This window comes from Cyanistes caeruleus, chromosome 10 (assembly GCF_971803275.1).
Source record: "Cyanistes caeruleus chromosome 10, bCyaCae1.hap1.1, whole genome shotgun sequence".
NCBI lineage: Eukaryota > Metazoa > Chordata > Aves > Passeriformes > Paridae > Cyanistes > Cyanistes caeruleus.
In genome coordinates this window covers 13,620,572-13,641,719 of record NC_141710.1, presented here as the reverse complement: position 1 = coordinate 13,641,719, position 21,148 = coordinate 13,620,572, and the positions used below count along the sequence as shown (strand labels likewise).

General features: G+C 45.2%; 1 protein-coding gene across 10 annotated transcripts in view; it reads right to left on the bottom strand.

Annotated features, from left to right (window-relative positions):
* Positions 1-161: 161 nt before the first annotated feature.
* MB21D2 (Mab-21 domain containing 2) overlaps positions 162-21,148 on the bottom strand; it is a 95,644-nt gene continuing 74,657 nt past the window's right edge. For 9 of the 10 annotated variants that reach the window (XM_086843642.1, XM_086843644.1, XM_086843639.1 and 6 more), the window contains one exon: positions 162-3,821. In XM_086843642.1, the coding sequence (XP_086699768.1) occupies positions 2,557-3,821 (1,265 nt within the window). In that variant the 3' untranslated portion in view covers positions 162-2,556. Of the gene's footprint in view, positions 3,822-5,579; positions 5,699-21,148 lie in introns of those variants that run through there. The other variant, XM_023933064.2, reaches the window with a different exon arrangement.

Sequence of the window (21,148 nt, the reverse complement as noted above, 5' to 3'; positions counted from 1 at the left end):
AGAGGATATAACATTCTCACAAACCTACCTGGAAAACTGCTTTTCAGTCCAGTAAGAAGTCAAGCCTCCATTCCCCCACAAAAAACAAAACAGAACAAAACAAAACAAAACAACAACAAAAAAAAACCCCAACACACAGAATGCAGGAAGAACAAGGTGGATACTTTTCAAAATGTTTTTTAATTAAAACCAAAAAACGGAGCACACACCAGAGCTTGACATGGGCTAGTCAAACTGCTGGTCACCAGGACATTGAACTGGCATGAGGAAGGCTGTGTTTCTGCATATCTCAGGAGCACTGGCACAGACAATGGGACTCCTGGGAGAGTACTCTGCCTGCCAGGCTACTGCTGCTTTGTGCTGAGCAGATTTCTCATGTGGTGATGGGAAACTTCATCCTGCAGCCCAGATTCTTCTTTCAACAAACAGAAGTCCCAGAGACTGGGGAAGAAACCATTACAACAAATCTGCATGTTCCAAGCACTTCTGGAGAGGATTCTCCATTGTTTCTCCTGCACCCCCAGGCAGGTTACACAGGTTTATATGGAGACTCATCTTTGGCAATAGCCACACAGGTAGGACCCAGTTCTGCTTCTGCTGAAGTCAATCCATGTCCTTCCCCAGAACAAACTGCAGCTGCACCAGGGCTCATGATCAAGAGCCAATTGTGCTTTAAGGTTAAATCCTCATCCACTCCATCAGGCCAGCAACTTCTGAGAGCTTCTTGTAAGTGTGTACCAGTAAGTTCAGGTAAATGTGAACATCTTGGCTATAGCAATGGGGTGAAATTTTCAATTATGCCCAAGAGATGGAGGAGCTAAAGTTTTGTTTTAAGACTTGGGCACTAAATCAGATATTGAAACCTCCTTGCCATCTAATAAAGCAGTTGCCAAAGCTGTTGGTGTGCTGCTCCACCAGCCTGGTTTCTTTACCACAAAGGCTGGGCTGAAAAAGTGACACATTTTTCATACACAATTTTTATGTTAGAATTTACTAGATATGCACCTCATTTGTCTGTCAAATATTTGAAAAATACTTCAACCTGCTCTAATAATCACATTTTAACACATGCATCAAGTTTGGATCAGAACAGCATCTCTGGGATAATCAGTAAGCCCAAGTTGCTGATTTAAGGCCTAAATATCAGTCACTGGCCAGCCAGCCACAATAAGTCACTCTATCCATGAACTCTTGGAATTATTTTTGGCTCAGACTAACCCTTGTTACCAAACATCTTACCCTACACACAGAAGAAAAGTGTATGTGTTTTTCAAGGCTACTGTTGCACCACAAGTTTACATACAAACACAACTTTTGCAAACATGAGACCAGAGTAAGATCTCCCATACCCCAGGGTGAGTCAGAAAGTTCTCAGGAGTCCAGGGAATGGTAACTGCCAGAAAGGATCAGGCCTAATTACATGCATTAGAGAAGCAAGGTAGCTCCTTTGCTCGAGGTCTGGCTGATTCACTTTGCACATACCACTGCTTTAGCATTACATCCTTATCTAATGGTAAACCTGTTTCAACAACATGCAATACATATTAATGCAATATGCACTGCAACACACAATACGCATCCAAAGAAATATGCCAATGCAAAACTCTGACTGCTCACACATAGCTGGGCTAACAAGGAAGTCTTTTACAAAAGACAATCAAGAAATCACCTGAAACCGTGAGACCTGAGGGGTCTCAAGCAATCAGCAATATTGAGACCTAATAACAGATGCTAATTCATGAAAGAAACACAAACAGTGGGACTGAGGTAATGGCAGAGATTTCATTAGTGCAATTACATTTAAAATGGTATGTTCTTTAATAGAATTTAAATAAGGCTTTGAATAATTACACACACTAAAACTAACATTCCATAACCTTATTCCGCATGGAAAAGCAGCAGAAACAACCCTCTGGACTGTACAAGGTCCAATTAATGAACAATTACATTCAAAAAGTAGATCAAAACAGAAACAACTCTTTCCCCAAAAAGCTACATCATCATCTTTAAAGTCAGCTTTCTCCCCTAGTATCAGAAATGTGAAGAACAGATGAACTGGGCTTCAACCCAGTAGATTTGGCCTTGTCAAATTACCAGTAGTGCTTTCCAACCCAGTCTCTCCTCATTTCTTTAGGGTGATGGAAGCTCATGGAAAAAGAAGTGAATTTCTGAAGCAACGGAAGGTGAATTGTCTTTCTCCCAGCCCAACAATGTACATAAATTATGGAAGCTTGGGAAAAAAACCCTACATTACACTGTGGCTTGTGTTTACGATGCGTGTCCTCCTTTAGAAACTACTCACAGACAATGGGGCAGGGTGGGTGAAAAAATCCAAAGCAGCATATGAAATAGTAATATACTGTTCCAAAATCTGCACCGTCCTGCAGAACCAGGATTTATAATTTATTCAGATTGTTCTCAACAGATCCAATCTATGCTGGATATGTAAAAATCAAGAGACTAAGTCATCCAGGAAAAACAAATGAAAAAACCTGCACACTGCAAGAGTTTTAAAAAACGAAACAAATAAAAATCCCGAGAAACACTGACGAAAGCTCAGAAAAATTTATCATCAATTCTGAAGTGGGGCCTTGTGACATCATCTGGATTAATGAAGACAGAGATGGACTTCCCGGGGTTCTCAGTCACTAGCTGTTGCAACTTTTTGGCTAATCGGTCATCAGGCTGGTTGGGGTCCCCGCCATCCGACTGTGGGGAGGGGATGCTGGTGGTGCTGCCCCGCCGCTGGAGCTCCAGGGTGAGCCTGTTGGCTGCTTTGACGTGTTCGATGGCAGTTCGGAGGTGCTCGGCAGGGTCGGAGCGCACCGAGGACAGCTTCCGCGCGTGGAGCATGACGGTGTCTTCGGAGAGGTGCTCCAGCATGTTGCACTGCGGGATGAAGTAGTTAGGGCACATCTTGTTGACCAAGCAGTGCTGGAGGTCATCAATGAGACCCAGGAGGAAATGGGCTGCGTAATCCTCCTGGGCCAGGTAGCTGGCTGGCAGCCTGTCACAAGCCCACAGCATCATGCTCCGCAGGTGATATGGACTAATGGCTTTGGGGCGGGACAGCAGTTTGATGATGATGGCTTTGCAGGCCTGGTAGGCTTGCATGAGGCTGCTGGAGATACACTTTTTCAGCTGCACTTCACTCCTGGCAAACGACAGCCTCCACTCATTGTCCTTCTTCCCCTTGTAGGAACACGCAGGCACTAAATAAAACCCACTTATGACCTCCTCCTCCGTGATCTTCCCATCCCAGAAGTGGTTCTCCATCAACCAGCTCTGTGCCACGGCTGGCCAGCCTTTGAAGGACACCACGGGGACAATGTCATACAGCATGCGGCTGCTGCCCACTCCCAAAATAATGGATATGATAGTCCCATTCTTTTCTACCTTCTCCACCTTTGGCATCCCTCGTTGGGGCTTTTTCTGGATCTCAGAGAGGACAATGCTAATGGATTCATAGAACCAGTCTGCGACTTTTGTTGGGGAGAAGAAGTAATTGGTAGCTCCATTGATATGGTCCACGATGGTGCAGCAGTCCTTCCATTTGCTGATGGTTCCTTCGTCGAACAGGCGCAGGCTCAGCCAGGAGTGGCACAGGGCCGAGTGGCGCATGTCCAGCGTGACCGGCTGGTTGCGGTCGTGCAGCTTCAGCGCGGGCACCAGCAGGGTGAAGTCCATGTCATAGTCTGTGCCCCGGGCATAAACATTCAGCTCATCGAGGTCAATGTCCACCACACCTTCCCGCACGCCGCCTGACAGCAGCAGATACTCGTTGGCTACAGGCAGCTTCTGGTCGAGTTTCTGAACCATGCCTGAAAAAGACAGAAAGAGAAGTCCTTTCAAAAAAGGCAAACAGATCCAGGATTAAAACCCATTCCATGCCCAGCAGGAAAGAAAAGTAACAAGAGGTATCTATCTCTTTTGGTGTGGCAAAAATATGTATCAGGCCCAGCACTCAGACATCTTTGGTCTCACCTGACTCAAAGCAGGGCCTTCCCTGCATTCCTGGGAATGTGTGAAGTCCATCCTGAGCATCACACTGTGAGCAATGGGAAAAAGCAGAAGCCTCTGGGGAAACACAGCAAAGCTGCTTCCAGGACTAAATTTAACTTTTTTAACACGTTCTAGACCAGTTTTTCACCCTATTGACATTCATTTCCATGGTATCCAAATGTTTCACCAACACTCCAGAGAGAAAAGAGAATATTAATTGACTTGCTGTTCTTATTTTCTCTCTGGTGTAGAAAAAACCTGGACCAACGTCAGGGAGTTGGTTTGTTCATGAGTGAATGAATGGCTACAAATGTTAGTTCAAGCAGGTCTGATTTCACAATCTGCATTACATTTACTGATGAACAAGGCAACATGAACAAAAGAAATGCATCTTTCTCTTATGGGTGAATGGAGCAGTTAAATGATCAGGCAATTACAGAAGCCAGCTCTGAAATCAGCTCTTCAGGCTGCAATGACATAAAATATCTGATCAGATCCTCAGAACACAGACATGAAGACAGATTTTTATTTTCAGCACCAAAACCAGACATGACATTCACCCTGCAGTGCCTGTACCAGTTGTACAAAGCCAGCTTTTCACCGGGAATTCTATATATACACCCCACTATACTGTGTCATAGAACATGAACAGCAGACTGAGAAGAGACTCTACACAGAAACTGAGATATTAGCACCTCATTCAGTGTTCAAATTAGGCTTAAAATTGAGCTCTGCACTTCAACTGCTCTGCAGTCTGCTCCTGCTTTCTGGGCTGTTTCACTGCTGGTGTTCCTCTTGTGGTTGAACACTTGGTTGCTTCCCAGCCTCAATTCAGCTACCACACCTCAGCCATGAGGGAACAAAGTCTGAATGGAGATGCTGAAGCTGTTATAAGCACTGCAAAAGGGATAGATCCTTACTCCTTACAAGTACAAACGCACTAATTTCTGCTGGCATGTATTACTGACTCCAGCTTCTGAAAGGCAATATGGTTTGCTTACATCAAGAATGGTCAAATGGACAACTTCCATTAAAAAGAAGCCAGTCTTAGAAAGACAGCAGTGGGAATAACTAGCCAGAGGCATAACAGAATGAGCCAGAAAGCTGCCAGTCACTCTGTCAGCCCAGAGATCACAGGCAGACACATTAGGAATGTTTTTTAGTGAAACACAAATGATCAGCACTACAGTCTGAGCACCAATCCTGTCATAGTCCAGCAACTGCAGAGCCCTTCCTGAGGTAATGCATCCCTGCAGTATCACAAACGCTGCCTGTACTGAGTGGGTCACCCTAGCAGAGAGCAGCAGCAGCACCCCAAGGCACTGAGGGCTTTCAGAGAGACTCACCTGTCCTTTCCTGCATGCTAGGACAGCAACAAGAAAATGCTATCTGCATGCATATAGGTAAGCCATGACCAGAGTAAAATCTAAAGCTCTGTTGACACTGATTCCTTGGAAAAGCCAAGGAGACCATAGGAAGGGGCCTCTGTGTGAAGCAGAATGCTTCTTGGGGTAATATTCAGTGTACCTGAAACCCACACCCTCCCCATGTGAAATTCCTTTTTAAATACACTTTACCTGTTTCATTCCTTCCAAGAGCACTGGACCCCAGTGTCCATTTTGCTGCACTGAGCTGGGATGATTTTCCTGCCAGGCAAGCAAGAACATAAACCCCTTCCATTTCATGCAGCTCCAGGGGCTGCAATAGAAGGAAATAGCTCTAAAGGAGTGCTAAGAAACTCTTCCTGCTAAATCCTGAGCTAATCCCATTCTGCAATCTTGCCACATGCTGCCCTGTTCATCCTCAAAGGGTAATAACTAAGAAAAGCTTCTGTCAACCTCTAAAACATTTTCTGAGGCTTATAAACACAGTGAGCTGTGTTACCCTGATCTGTGGAGCGGCAAAATCTTGCACAGGCTTCTCTATCCCAGAGGCCAAATAAGTAGCAGTCACTCTTCTGCTGCACCCAGAAGGGGTTTTCTGTTGGGTACCTAAATTGACGTGACTTCTGCAGACACTACTGACACACTGCCTCTGAATCCTGTGCTTGAACCAGTGCAAGCAGCCTTAGTGCTTTACACCTCTGTTGTAAGTTGAGTCCAATACCTACAAAGTAGAGTGTGGACCAATCACATCATAGGGACAGGGAGCAATTCTTTCTTTCCCTTAAGATTAAAGTACTACTGGCCCTCACTGTGGGGCAACAGAGCTATTCATGATATGAAGGGTTCTGATGGCCCATTCTACCTCTACACTCACCCAAAATTTCCCACTCAGGACAGTGATCTACAGCATCTGCCATGCAGATCTGCAGATGTCCTGAGTAAGGCAGACAGAATGTAACTATCCAACAGAAGAAAATGTTCAGATCTATAGGATTCAGTAAAGGATGAATTTTTCTAAATATTTTAAAACTTGAAGGACGAAAAATGCTCTGCAGTGGGTCCTTTGCACCAGAATTTCTATCCCAGAGCCTTTGACTGAAAAAAAAAAAAATCATGATTTTTCTAAAGGGTAGAGATTTTCCACTACAAAATCTGCTGTTGGATGAGCTGCTCTCCTTGGCCTGAAGAGATCCTTTGTCCTTACGTGGGAGCAATAGAGTTGATAGTCTAACCCCATTCAGCCAACAGCAGGTGGGACTCAAGCCCTGCCTTCTGTACACTATCAATGAGTCAACATGATTTTCCCTCTCCAGAACTCTAGACCTACCAGCAAAAGAGAAATATTGAAATTTAGTAAGGAGATGGTTACAGGAAATGATCTAATATATCATCAATATCTCTCTACCTGGCTGGCTGCAGTTTAAATTCAAACCCTTGAGCTCTGCTTGGCACCAGATTTCCCCTTCAAGTCCTGAACCAGCAACATCTGCACCAGCTCTGCCACAGAACAAGAGAAGGAATTTTTGCTAACAGACCACAGCAGCATTGCTGATCCAACTGAAGTGGTGGAGCAGGGAGTTGAGATAAGGTCCCCTTGAGGAAAGTATATTTAGAAAAGGCATAGAGTGTTCTATAAATAGTTGAGCTGCCCAAATTCAAGATTACCTAAGGCTTTAGGGGTTTGCAGTGTCTTCGAACTGTGCCCCCTTGCTCACAAACATATTTAAAATGTGAAGGGGCTCCAATGAATCCCATGAGCCAACACTGTGGCACACACTACCCTGTCACAAAGCTTTCATCCCAAGTTTCTACAGCCCATGCATGTACATCAGAAGTAAGTGCTCCAGTTCAGCAAGCATCTAAGTGCAAATACAAAGAAAAACACCAAGACTGGTACTCAACCCAAGTACTTAATAGCACCAGTGGGCTATTTGAGCTCTGTTCTTTTCATCTCAGTCCCAGGTCCACCAGGGAGCAGGAGGCAGTAGGGGTTACAGAAAAACTAATGAAATTTATAGAAGCCCTCTGGAGTTGTCTGTAAAGACCAAACCAGAATTTGTAGGGTTAAATACACACACACAAAAAAATTAGCTGAAGGACCAGCTCTCATGGTATCAAAGTAGCTTCACGGACACTTAAGAAGCCTCTTGCTGCTACTAGGCAAAACATACAATTTGCAGTAGTACCTTGTGTGACATTGAAAAGGTTGTTGGGCAGTGCTTAAGCGAGAGACTGGTGTACAGTTACCACTTCTTTCTAAAACACCTTAAAGGAGTTCTGTTTTTCTAGACTTGTAACTAATTTAAGATCTTCCCAAGCTATTAAATTTGGCATTCTAACAGGTAAGTACGCTTGCAAGCATGAAAAAGGCAAGGATTGTAAGAATCAGGAGCACCACCTGTAGGCCAGGCTTGCTGGTTGGTTTACTAAACATGAATTCAGAGAAACACAGGTGAGCAACTGAGCTCTACCAACAGAACTTCATTCCTTTGTTGTTTCTTCAGCGTCGGGGAAAAAAGAATTTATTTCTACTTCAATCACTAAGATACAAAGAGAATAAAAACAGAGAAAAGATACTTTATATAACACCTACATTTGGGACACATCCTTGAATGAACTGTGACTCTGATGCAGATGACACAGAGACAATTCTTGCCATTAAAAACAAAAAAAAAGGCAACGCAAAAATGCTCTTTACATGCCATTACAGAATTTCAGATGAACTGATTTCATGACCATTGCAGTGTGTGCTGGGATCCACTGCTATTTCGTTACTAACTTTGTGTAAAGTAAGGAGGAACACATAGATTCGTCTTTGAAGAGACTGATCACAAGAAAAATACGACATAAAAACTTATTTCTAACATATGCATTTCCTAATTTTGGATTCCTTCTTGAAGTCTTGCTTCCTGATGCTTTAGATGTGCAACCATTGCCACCAAAAGGAAACACACAGGCAAAACAAGATGCTGTTTGGTCTCATCAAACTGAATGGGATGATGGTCAGGGCAGTCACTGAATTCAGGGAGGCTTCTGCATGGGAGCTAGAGAGAGGCCAAAGGAGCAATGTGGTACTCAGAAAGGTTCCACAGAGGAGAATCAGCAGAACCTTGCACACAGAAGAAGCCTATCACAGGAATTCTGGGAGCCAAGCCAGACCCAGACACTAACTGGTGTATGCCTCCCCTCAAATTCCCTGGCAGCCTAGGGAGAAGACATATAGAAGGTATCTGCTTTATATATGTGATCTCTTCTACAGGGAAAGCTAAGGACCACTCACATGTGTGACTGCCTCCCTCTTCTCTACTGCTTAATCCTTCCACAGGACCCAGCAAAGGCTCTTGATTTTCCCTCACAGGTTCATCCTGTTTGATGCATAACCTTGAGAATGCCTTTCTTCTTCTATATGAAATCATCACCATCCTGTGAGTCCCAAGACCTAAGGAAATCTGACCTCCTGGATGATCAGAGAGTGGTTGGAATTGCTCAAACAGTACTAACCACACACTAGATGATATTAGCAGAAAACTAATTTGTAAGCTCAGGATCTCCCATGCTGGCCAGGCAATTCTTACCCTTGACTGCTATAAGAAGTACATAAAACTCTAGGCTAGTCAAAAATACAAAGAGCTTTTGTAATTTTTTGTAAAGACACTGGACAGAGACTCTGAGGTTCCTTGACAATTCTGCTGCAAACAGCAGATCCTGCAGTAGAGGAATGCTGCTTAAAAAGAAACATTTCTGCAGAGGTCTCCCAGCTATGCCTAAGCAATGGGTGTTGAATTTCAGAGGCTTCTTTAAGACAGGATGGGAGGCCACTCTGATGCATCTGGACTGTGCAGATTCTTCTGTTTCCCTTGGTAATTGCAAATCTATTTATGAGCAGCACAAGTTTTTGTTACGCAGGAGAACTGGAAGAGTCAGCTCTTTAGGGGAGTCTTTAGTTACAAAGCACATTTTGAGAGGACTGTTGGCGGAAGCAGGCAGGGGGTGGGAGAAGAGTGGGGAGACTGAACCATGTGATACCAGTTTAGTCAAATATGGGATGCGAGCGAAGGAAGCTGCTCCTTGCAGACTGATACACCAGTGTCCTACTGATTCTGCTCCTTTTAGAAATCTTGTGACATGGTGACAGAACACACTGCAGGGAGACAGCACCCCCTCGTAAAATAAATCAGCTTCTGTCTCCAAAGTCCTCTTTAAAAACAATCTTAAAAGTAGTGTCCCAGTTTTTTTTCCAGTTTTCATGCGTCCTGGTGGAAGCCACCCACCTCGCTGAAATCCTGTTTGGCAATAGAAAGGGGTGCTTCATGGTGCAAGCAGGAAAAAAAAGGAAGAAAGAGCCCAGATTCAAAGGGTTAGCCTGTACAGTGAAGAGTGGTGCTGTCACAAACACCTAAACCCACTCTGGCACCAGAACCAGCAGCAGTGTGTCTGTAGTGATCTGCTTGGCTAGACCAGTCAGAGCTGAGAGACCGCAGCAGCAGGACCACCAGATTGCTTGCAGAGCTGGAATCAGCATTTTCAGAGGGAGCCCCTGCATTGCTCTGCACCTCTGCTCTGGGCAGGAAGAGTTTGAGAGTCAGTTCCAAACTGATGCTGGGTTTCCAGCACACCAGTCTGTTTATTCAAGAGTCTCATCTCCAGAGTCATATTAGCCAAACTAAGATAGGAGTGATGAAAGGTGAAAGCCTACATGGAAATGAAGTGCAAGTCAAAGAGGTGCTCTAGGATCTGAAAACTGTGGGTGATGAGGTCTGAGAGCAGCTGACAAGCAGAACAGAAAGAAAAGGGGACAGAAAGGATAGCTATAAGAACAACTTGCTGCTACACCCCAGTTAACACTGCACACTGTGTCCAAACGGTATCCATATTTTCAAATGTGCATAAGACATGAAATTCCCTTTGGAAATGGCACAAGATGCCATCTATCTTGGAAATGCAATCCCAGAGAAAAAATATGCCAGGGGACAGATTGTTTTAACAATTCCACCTCTGGGACTGAGAGTGCACATTTGGCAAGGGCTATGCAGGGTCTGGATGGGCCATTTCTACTCACACCCCTACAGTGCACCACTGCAAGATATTACTCTGGGGGAGACTCACCAGGATTCCTGTCTTGGCTCTGCTTACAAGGTAACAGCAGTGGGCAAAAATCAGGTTAAGCATTTTGAGTGCAAACATGCAGCTTGCAGGAGAGGCTGTTCTGCCCTTGTTTTTCTTAGTCCCTTCACTGTTACAGAGATCTTTACAAGAGCACAACAACCTCAGTGTGGTACACAGCATGTCCATCTACTGTAGCATCCTGGCTCAGGCAACTGCTGCTGAGGACTTTCAGGGGAAGAGCATTAAGAGTGAGGAAAGTACAGCAAAACAACTTTCCCTCTGAAATCTCCAAGAATTCTCTGGCTTTGCTATTTCCCAAACCAGAGTCAATATTTGCAGCTTTGTCTTTAATAGCACTGACAGATTTATCTGCTTGGAATGTCTCTCACTGCTTTGTAAATCAGTTATATTTTTGTTATCATCAGTGCCTTGCAGCACTGAGTTTCACAAAGCACATGTGCCAAAAGGATTTCCTTTTGCCAGCATGCTAGGAAATGAAGAAAATCACCTAACCATGGCACCTTCCATAGATCACTGAAGATCTTACACAGCTTCATCTGTCATCTTTCTTCCACGTTTAAAAGGACATCTTATTTAAACTTTGTTTAGCCGACTGTCCTGATCTGCAATTGTGTTGGCCCTGGTATTGCTACACCCAAGTGAAATTAGATGGTCAACACTGCATGAGACATGAAAAGGTGAACTCTGGGTGAACGCCTTCACAGCCCTCTGGGAAATACCTCAGCAGCCTTGCTTGCTAAATTAGCCCCACTCCACTGCAGGTTTGCTCAATGTAACAGAGTCCCCCTCCCCAAAATTTTAATTTCAGTTTCAAGACCTTCCCCTTGCAAAAACCAACAAAAATCCCATCACTTTACAAGGGGTGTTGCTGACATGGCAAAAGAACTGTGGAAGTAGGACAGAGTAAGGTTTTGGAGGCTGCACAGGAGAACAAAGTCCCCAGCCTCCCTCAGGCTCTCATCCCAATCTGACGAGTCAGCGCCAGGTGCCTCTCACAGAAAACACGTGGCAGCTCTCCACGATGAGCACAGCCATTCCCTTCCAGCCCTGGGAACACATTCTCCTCTCACTCCAGTCAGCCGCAGGGGCACAAGTACATATCGGGCAGAACTTGACTCCAAGGTTGCAAAAGCACTTTGGGCTCCTCTGGGATGGTTCTGTGCTCTCAGTTACTGTCTGGTATCTTTTGCCCATCCTGAGAGGGCTAAGTGGCCCCACCACTTTATGTTCTGGTGCCAGTGGGCTGTACACAGAGAAATGCCACCACACTCTCACATCCTCTAAATAACCTAAGAGCCTCCACTGTAAATGCACTTTGAGCTGTTCTACCAAGCCTCCTGCTTACAGTTATCCAACAGACCAGAAATCCTCTCCCCAGCTGCTAAATTATTGGCTTGCTTTCTGTTCCTTTAGTGGCTGTTTTCTACAAAGATAAGTCACAGCCAAGAAAAATCACAGCACCATTCCTTATGAACTGGGCCTGAGCTAACACTGTGCATCCTCAGGGCCTGCCTTTTCTGTAATAACAGCTCTACCTTGTTGCAGAGCCGCAGGAGATTTGTCCTTGACTCAACAATTCTTCACTTAATCATCCAGAAAAGCTAAGCTTACATGTGGAGTACACATGGTGACTAACAGCCATCAGGGAGTTGATGAATAACCACAACTCAATTCAAGTCCTTGATTTTCCCTTAAAATACACCAAACTTTGCTCCTAGGTCAATGACATGACCAGAATGGCATCCCTTTCAATTGCTTTCATTCTCTTAATCTACCAATAATGAAATCTATTTAGGTTTATACAAACGGACAGGTCAGAAAAAAAGGGAATGAAGGATGATTCTAGGAAGCCAGCCAAACACCAAAAGAGTGCTGGAAATCCTGAATTCTCTGAGTACAGCAGGAAATCAGGTGTTTTCAGAAGCCTTTCTGAGGCATGCAGTGGAGAAAATTACATGAACTGAATCTTTTCTCCAGCCCATAGAATTCACTGGATCCCATCTGTACAGACTTGACCTGGCCTCTTTGAGAAATCCGGTATCCAAACACTGGGAGAAAACAAGACAGGCCAAATATGGCTCAGCCAACTAATGCCAGAAGCACAATATATTTTTTCTCTTCCATGTGGGCATGGATTGGACTAGCAAGATGAGGCAAGGAATGCAGATCCTTGTCAGAGAGTGCTGAAATCAAAAAGGCTTAAACAATACAGCTGTGTCTGAGACCATGAAGCTAGGAGCAAGCTTTCCTGCAGTATTAACCAACTTCCCACCCACCACTGAGAACGTGGCCAAAGCCATGTGGAGCTGGATCAAGTCACCTATAGGAGATGCTTTTCCAAAGCCCCAGGTACAGCATCAGCTGTATGAAAACTGCTGGTTGGCTTTGACCTGCAAAATTCCTCTTTATCCACGTTACCAGGAGAAGTTGATACAAGCCAAATTTGTTGTTAGCAGAAAACAGAGCAGCTCTCCTGAGGTGAATGGAAATTTCAAGAGCATTTCTCCTTGCTTTCTATGGGAGACAGGCAGAGGAAAACCTAACCTCTCCAAACTTGCCCGTCCATGTTGCATTGCTCCTACCATCCTGCTCCAGCTTCATCTTGCAGAGCTCGTATTTGACAGCACACAAAAGCCAGCAGAAGTTTCTAACCAAAATCTCAGATTTTACAGCCATTTTTTTGCAGTTGAGCACTGTGATCTGTCAAAGAGCACAGCAGGAAGCACTGTGTGGATTCAATCTCCATCAAGCACCAAGCCCATGGCCCCAGCAGCTGTCAAGGATCTCTTATCCCTGCAGCACAGGCAGGAAGCATGGAACTGAGTAATTAGAGTAAAGGAGAAAGGAAAGAGCAACCACTGTTACAGCAAGGTAGAACCTGGACCACCTTGTGTGAAGATATGCAGTAAAATGCCACTGTCATTTTGGCACAGGACAGCAAGGGTGAAATGCAGTCACCCTAAGAAGGCAACAGTAAGAAGTCGCATTGCCAGGCAGCCCTGAACAATCCAGGTATTGCAACCACCCTCCTTCCAGCGTAAAGTGTGGACAGGCTGGTGGGAAGGAGGAGCTGGTGGAGCTGGCAGTGCTCACTGGCTGATGCCCTGGAAGCATTTGCAGCAAGATGAGGGCTGTGTTTTTGGAGCAATTCTCTGCTACCAAGAACAGGGCTTGAAATGCCCTTTGCACAGAACTCCCATCCCGTTTTACCCACTCCGCTCGCTCAGGAGAAATTCCAAGAGAACAACCACATCTGTTGCAAAGCCTTTTTGTGCTTACCTGGAATGAAATAAAGCCTCATACACACATTTATTTAAAGAAAGGCCTGGTAATCTCTTTGCTCATCAGGATGAAAGCTACATTGCAAGGTGAAGGAGGGAAGAGAAAGCAAAATTGTTGCTGATCAAATATGAAATTCATGAATTATGTTCCAGGAACCTGTCCCTGCCAATAGCCTAGTCTCAAAGTAATGTCTCATCTAAAAATCTAATGGAATAATAGCATGAGCAAGACTTGGGTCCAGAAACTGTCAGAAACATATACAAAAGACCTCACAAGGTAGAATCTCAAAGTCTTTTTGTAACAGAAAGCTGATGACAACCAAAGCTCATTCTTCAGATCTCATCTCCTATCAGGGCTGGTTCACTTTCCTGACGCTGAAAGGTCAGGTGAGCAGAATCTCATTCACCAATGCCCCCATGTTTAAGCAAGCAGTGTCCCCAGCCCAAACATACATAGAAAGACAGGCCATGAAATCATAACAGTCTTCCCAGTTTCATTTTCCCTAGCCATTTTTGCAAGGAGGACAGAGGAAGGACAACTACTGCTCAAAATCCAATAAAAATATAATTCAACAGAATAGAAAATTCAGCTCACTTAGCTTTCCTCTGAAAATGTGAGAGCTAGAAATGTTTTGTTTACATCCCACTTAATGGAGAACCTCATATAAGTCCAGTAAGATGCCTTAATGAAAAACCACAGTATACTGGTAGAATTTTCCTACCTGCATTTGGAGTTTCTTTCAAAAATTAAACTACCTTCTTTATTGTCTTATACAGTGCATAATCTGGAATTCCTATGAATTCCCTTATACATACAATCATGAAAAATGCTAAAAAGCTTTGTTCATGAATGAAGATAAAAAATTATGCTTATAAGAGGCAGGTACAGAGAGAATACAGACCTTCAAATGGATTCAGTAATTAGAAATTTCTCCTTTATTTTATAGATGTTACTGTGAAAATTCTTTGTAAAATTTCCCTGTGGATATTCAGCTCCTGCTTGCTATCCCTTGCATAAAAACACTTCCCAGCACAACAGAGATGGATATTGTTTGGATACAGTCCTGCTACACAGAAAGCAACGAGTAACATAGTGCTTGCTGGTTTCCCACTGACAGCTGGTCCCCACACTGTGATTAACAGACAAAGAAAGAAGATTACAGACCTCCTAAATTTGCTAACACAGTCTTCAGAATTAATTGCATGAGGTAGAAGCAGGAATATGAGGGTGTGAGCTGGTCCTGTAACAAGGACGCCTGTCCCTGAAGTCAGACAGAGCTGATGTACAGCTCATACCCAGCAGAAATCTGAGCACAATCCTCCTTGTTTGTTCCTGACTGCATTTTAGGAAGGGGCTGGCAGAGGCAGAGACAGAAAAATACTTGTTTGTAGCTGAAGCCACTCATCACCACAGCACAAACCGTACACCGAGCTGTGCTGCTGCTCTGGCTGGTATTGTTCTACTTGTGTCCAGGGAGACCTGCCTTGGATGATGGGCTGGGCCAAGATCTGAGGCCCCTGAACTGCTCTGTTCTCCTTGGCTCACAAACAACCCACAGGGAGGAGTGTAAAAAGACCTTTCAGATTTACTTCTTGATCTGATGGGGTTTGGGGCACTTCCTAGTTAAGCTCAGGGATCAAACAGCTCTTACCCACAGGCACGACCCAGAGCTGGGCAAAAGTATGTCAGTTCCCAAACAGTCACTGACATCCTCTGCCTACAGACAGGGACACCACTAGGAGGACCCTGCAAAATTTTTGTTACCAAGACACAACACCCTGCCCCAAATTATATTCTGAGTATTCAGAAATTAGGTAAGAAATATTCCACATAACTTTGTGGTTGAGGAAGAAGCAGCACTTTACCCCTTCCCAGAGAGATGGCCCATGAAATCACAATGCTGCTAAAACATCTCTGCTTTCCCAAGCTGAAGACATTCCACTTTGCTGCTGATTCTTTAGATCACCATATTGAGCTTTGAATCTAAAAGGAATGAGGGATTTGTCTTTACAAAGAAAACTGTGGGTCTCCTGCAAAATAAAGCTAGATACTGAGAGATAAAAGAAACAATGGTTTACTAATTGATGAAAGGAGTGAGAGGGACTTGTCTTTACAAACGAAGTCTGGTCTGCTGATAAATCAAGTCAGATGCTGAGAGATGAAAGAAACAATTGGAAGAACCATGAATTCCATAGGAGTCCTGATTGACACAAGGAATAGAAAGGGGGGGTACACATTAGAAGGGGGTACACATTAGAAGGGGGTACACATTAGAAGGGGGTCTTAGGCGTTCCGGGAAGTCTGTGCCTCTCAAGTACCCCGGCCCATGGGGAAAGAGAGAGGGACGGGAAATCGGGATAAAAAGGAGGTTGTGCACTCCAAAACTTTGAGAGACCCCAGGGGAATGCCTCACGGCCTCTCCCTTTATTCGAATAAATTTACTCCTCCGTCGCCTTTTTGGACATAAACCTCTGGTGCTTGTGGATTAATTTTCCTGACGAGCCTTACTTCAAACGTTAACGATTAGTCAGGAGGCGCTGGGCCCGGCTGGGTCTCGGTGCAGCGGGAAGGTGCCGGGAGGCTCGGGCAGCAGCGCTGCGGTGCTGGCTGCGGGCAGCAGATGGCAGGAGCGCACCGGCCGGCGGAGACAGCCGAGCGGGACCAGCGGAGACAGCCGAGCGGGACCAGCGGAGACAGCCGAGCGGGACCAGCGGAGACAGCCGAGCGGGCCGAGCCGGCGGAGACAGCCGAGCGGGACCAGCGGAGACAGCCGAGCGGGACCAGCGGAGACAGCCGAGCGGGCCGAGCCGGCGGAGACAGCCGAGCCGGCCGGGCCAGCGGAGACAGCCGAGCCACAGCCGCGCCCGGCGGGACCCCGCGGAGCGCTCCGGCACGGACCGACACACACACAGACACACACAGACACACAGACACAGACACACAGACACACATCCCGTGCCTCCCCACACCCTGACCGCGCTCACCGCCGATAGAAAGACAGCTCTCTGGTGGAGCTTTGAGCCCAGCACCAGGCTACCAAACCGCGCTGCCTCCATCCTTCTCACCGGGTGTGCGCCAGGAGACCTCTGGCAGCAAACAATGCACGGGGTGGGAGCGAGACGCCACTGTAAGAGGGGATAAGCCAGAAGATAGACACCAAACCTGCCTACAAATCCTATTTAATGCCAGATTTCCAGCTTGTGACGACTGAAGGGAAAGGCCAGCATTTTGTCTAAGCCATCTGTACACAGCTCCTTTTGTGTCGTTTCTCTTTGAGTATTTATGCCACTTTGCCCAGCAGCACAACTGAGCAGGCAGTGAGCTTCAAAGGAGAACAACTGCTGTTTATAGAAGCACTGTCAAGAATTTACTGCTAATGCATTTTGATAAGTTATGAAAAGAGAATGAATCATTGCAGGTAAATTTAGTTCAAAAATTAGATTTTCTATTTCTTCATCAAAAACCAAGTAAACTCTCAGCAATCACAGACCTGACCAGAAGCTGTTCTTGTGTTCAGTGGAACCAGGTACTTCAGTTTAAGGACAAAGAGCCAGATTAAAGGTGAAGTCAACATCTAACTAATCAGTTTCCCTTATTTATTTCCCTCTTCCAAACATAGTGAATACAAAACAAGTAGTCTAGGAGCATTCAAAATAAAATGCAAAGGGGATCATCTAGAAATGTACATACACCCATGTGTATATGAAGAGCAGGGCTGGGATTTTGGAACTGTTTCAAAGCAATAAATAGAGAGTCTATCTAGAAATGGGGGAAGAGCAGAATGCATTAAGAAAAAACCCCAACAAAAACAGTGTTGTAAAGTTGTGTTTGCATGTTTTAATCCAGTGGATAAAATTTCTGAAGTAAATCAATTTAAAATTCACCTAAATAGGAGAAACAAAGGAAGCTAAAACCAGCTTCTTAGTCAAGGGAACTGTATTTCTAGTCTGTCAATGTGACTTCTAGAGATTTAAAACACAGACCCTCCTCTCTGAGTGATGTGCTGCAGAAAAGGTAGGAGGTTACAGAATGACTCCAGCTGTAGGTCCAGGATCCATCAAAGCGCCCATGTGTCAGTGAAGGAACAAATCCAGAGTGGGAAGAGGGTGCCTTTAATGCAGCCTTAAATGTGTGTGCTCTAACAGATAGCTGTGAACATCTGGCAACACAGAACACATCTGGGATGCGGGGACATCAAAGGAATAAACCCAAGCATTCTTTAGTTTACAGAAATAGCAAACTAACACTACAAGGGCTGTGTTGGTAGCGCTGCCACTGCATGAACTACCAGCATCAGCTCTCAGGGCTGCTGGGTATCTCCTGCAGACACTTCTGAAGCTGCAGTTAAATAGCTATTGTCACACCCACACTGTAGCTGTAGGCCAGCAAAACCCCTAAGGGAGGACACAAACATGTATTTCTTTACTCCAGAACACTGCTCAGAATAGACACTGTTGGGATACCTCTCTTGCTGCCTCCAGACATGCATATCCAGAAGCAAGCCACCAGCCAGCCCATTTCAAGCCCTAGAATTGATTTCCAAGTATTGGATAGTGATGCAGGCTGTCCTGTCATGTTCTTTCCCCCTTGCCCCCAACACCATAGTCAGTCAGGAATCAGGAAAAAGAGAGGTGAGTGGATAATTCTAGCACAGTTCTTCACTCCTATTTTCCATTCCACACCAGTTAAAAGGAAAGGCCCCAGCCCCAGCAGTCAGTGTGAGGGACAGGGCTTGTTTTGCAAACGGGATGGGTGGAGGTCCAGTTTAAGGATCACAGGAGGAAATTCTCTCCTGTGGGGAACTCAGGGTAGCAGGGACAGCAAAAGGAACATGTCTGGAAAACAGCAGAGGAAGAAGAAAAAGTGAATGAAGTGACAAACAGAGCCCTCATAGGGCAATAAAACTTGCAGATTCCATGAGGAATACTTGTCAAATCCAGTGGGATGTGGTCTGGGTTTAAAGGGAAATTGTAGCAGCTCAGAAGACACACAGGGGTTTACAGCACTGAACAGCAACACTCACTAGAGCTCCTTGACTTTGGTGCACACTCTGCCAAGGGTGGATGAGCAGGGCATGGAGCAGAGAGGGGCCAAAGACTCTGCAATTCAGAGTCATGCTTTTGAAAGCTCAGAGTAATTCAGCTCAGAGGCCTAAGACCAGAGTTTGTGTAACAGAAGAAACAAATGTGGAAACAAGTGAAGCAAAGACTGCTTACAGCAGGAAGGAAATGCAGGAATTGGGCTTCAAGCAAGCCTGCATTGCTAAAGAGCAATCGCTTGATTGCACGGAGGATGAACGCTGGGAAATGTCTTGAGTCTCCTGCCTCCTTGAGATGCTCAGCACACAAACAGCCCTGGCTCAGTGAGCCACAAACCACAGCTGCATTCCCCACACCAGTGGATGAAGTGAGAGAAGCCTCTCTCATCTATTTCCCCTCCTGCTCAACTGAGCTGAGCTGAATTTGTGATCATCACGCAAGCCTTGTATCCCTTGTAAGCTAAAGCACTTTGCCTGCTCTTCCCAATACGTCAGATAGAATCAGGCTGCTCTGCCAACCCTTGTGTTCAAAACCTGGAACATGGACTTAGCCCATGGAAACATGGAAGGAACAAGAGGTCCACTGCTTGTCCCCAAGCTACAAGCTGCCAGACTGCCTTCCTGACTTCCTTCCCCTGCTCAGAAACAGAACTGGAATTCTCACAGCATCCTGTACTGGCACCAGAAGCTAGAGATTTAATGACAGCATAAAATTTAACATCACACTTGATTAAAAAGAGAAACAAAAAATGTAATTCTGAGTTGGCAAGGTGCCCAGGTGGTATTTTTCCCCCTGCACTGGAGAACGCAGGGACAAGTCCAATCATTAGAGACTTGCACAAACTCAGCTCGGGAGTAAACACCCTTAGCCCCTGACTGGTCAGGGTGGTGTGTGATTGTGAGAGCCAGCCCCTCTGCTATCTTGGCAGTGGCATGACATGCCAGCAGCCTCCATTCTAACAGAGGAAGGTATTTTTTACCTCTTCTCTATTGCTTCAGATGCGTGTCTTCACACACTATCCCACTGTCTTCCCTCCAAGGTCACATACACACGTGCCACTGAGGCATGGGCTGGGCCAGACAACCACACCGCTGGCAGCATGGATGCTCTTCCCATTTTATGTCTTTTAAAAGCTGTTAACTTGAAGCAGAGAGAAAAGGAATCAATAAATGGAAGAGTTGCAATCTCTTCTGGGTATGTTAAGAGCCTGGCTTTTGGCTATTTTCAGCAAATTAGTGTGGGGCTCTTACACACTTCTTTCTGCTCTCTGTGAGGTGAAAGCAGGACTGCCGCCAGCTCTGTGACTCATGCAAACACAGGGGAGGAAACATAAAACAAGCTGCCGGCTTGCTCTTTCCCAGGGCTTAATCACACCCTTTGTAACTATTTGATGTGCCTGCTCCAGCGCATCCGAAGTTGCAGCATGAGAAAAAGCGGGGCTGGGGCTGGGCTTCGACAGCTTTTGCACAGAATTGCTGCCAGAGCCCCATCTCAGGCTTCCCACTGAACAGAGAGAGGAAAATAGAGATCTGTCTGCACTTTTGAGACAGTAGCTCTCAACAGTCCCTGCCAGCTGGACAGAAATAACTGTTATGTTTTCTTACAAACTATTTTTGGCTAGGACACACAAGAAGATCCCTTCTCATCCATCACCTCTATATACCATCCTTAAAAGTATCTACAGAGCTGTTCCTCCCCTAAGTCTCCAAATCCTGAGCCACAGACAAGTATTTGTATTGGATTCAAGTTCAGGCACTTGGCAAAGATGTACTGGAGGTGCTTGACAAATGTTCAATATTTGTTATTTGGTCATATTGCCAATTCTTGTCTTCTGGTTTTTTTCTGAAGATCTGGAAGTTTCTGGAGTCCTAAGGCAGGGCAAAAGGCTCAGCTTAAATTTATGAAAAGAAATGAGCAATTCCTATCCACGACAGCTGCAAATAACCAAAAATATCCTGAAGGAGATAAGTCTTACTCAAAAGTAGAAGAAAACAGAACAGAAATAAAAATACACCAAGAGCTTTTAATTTTAGAGTCCAACTCAGCTTCTAAATGCCTCAAGTTTAGCAAACCAGTTCACTGCTATTCCCTCTAAGCTTTCCTTTGGATGGCTGGCATCAGCTCTCTCTACAAATTTATTGAGTAAAAAAATGGCGAAGTAAAACCCACTGGGTCTCATATAGGGATATAGAGAGATGGCACTGGTGAAAGGGCCAGAGGGATCCCTGGGACAGTGATGTCCTGGGAAAACACTCCAAAAAAGGAATCTGCCTGCAGCCCTAGGGATGGCAGGGGCAGGGTATATTCTTCTCT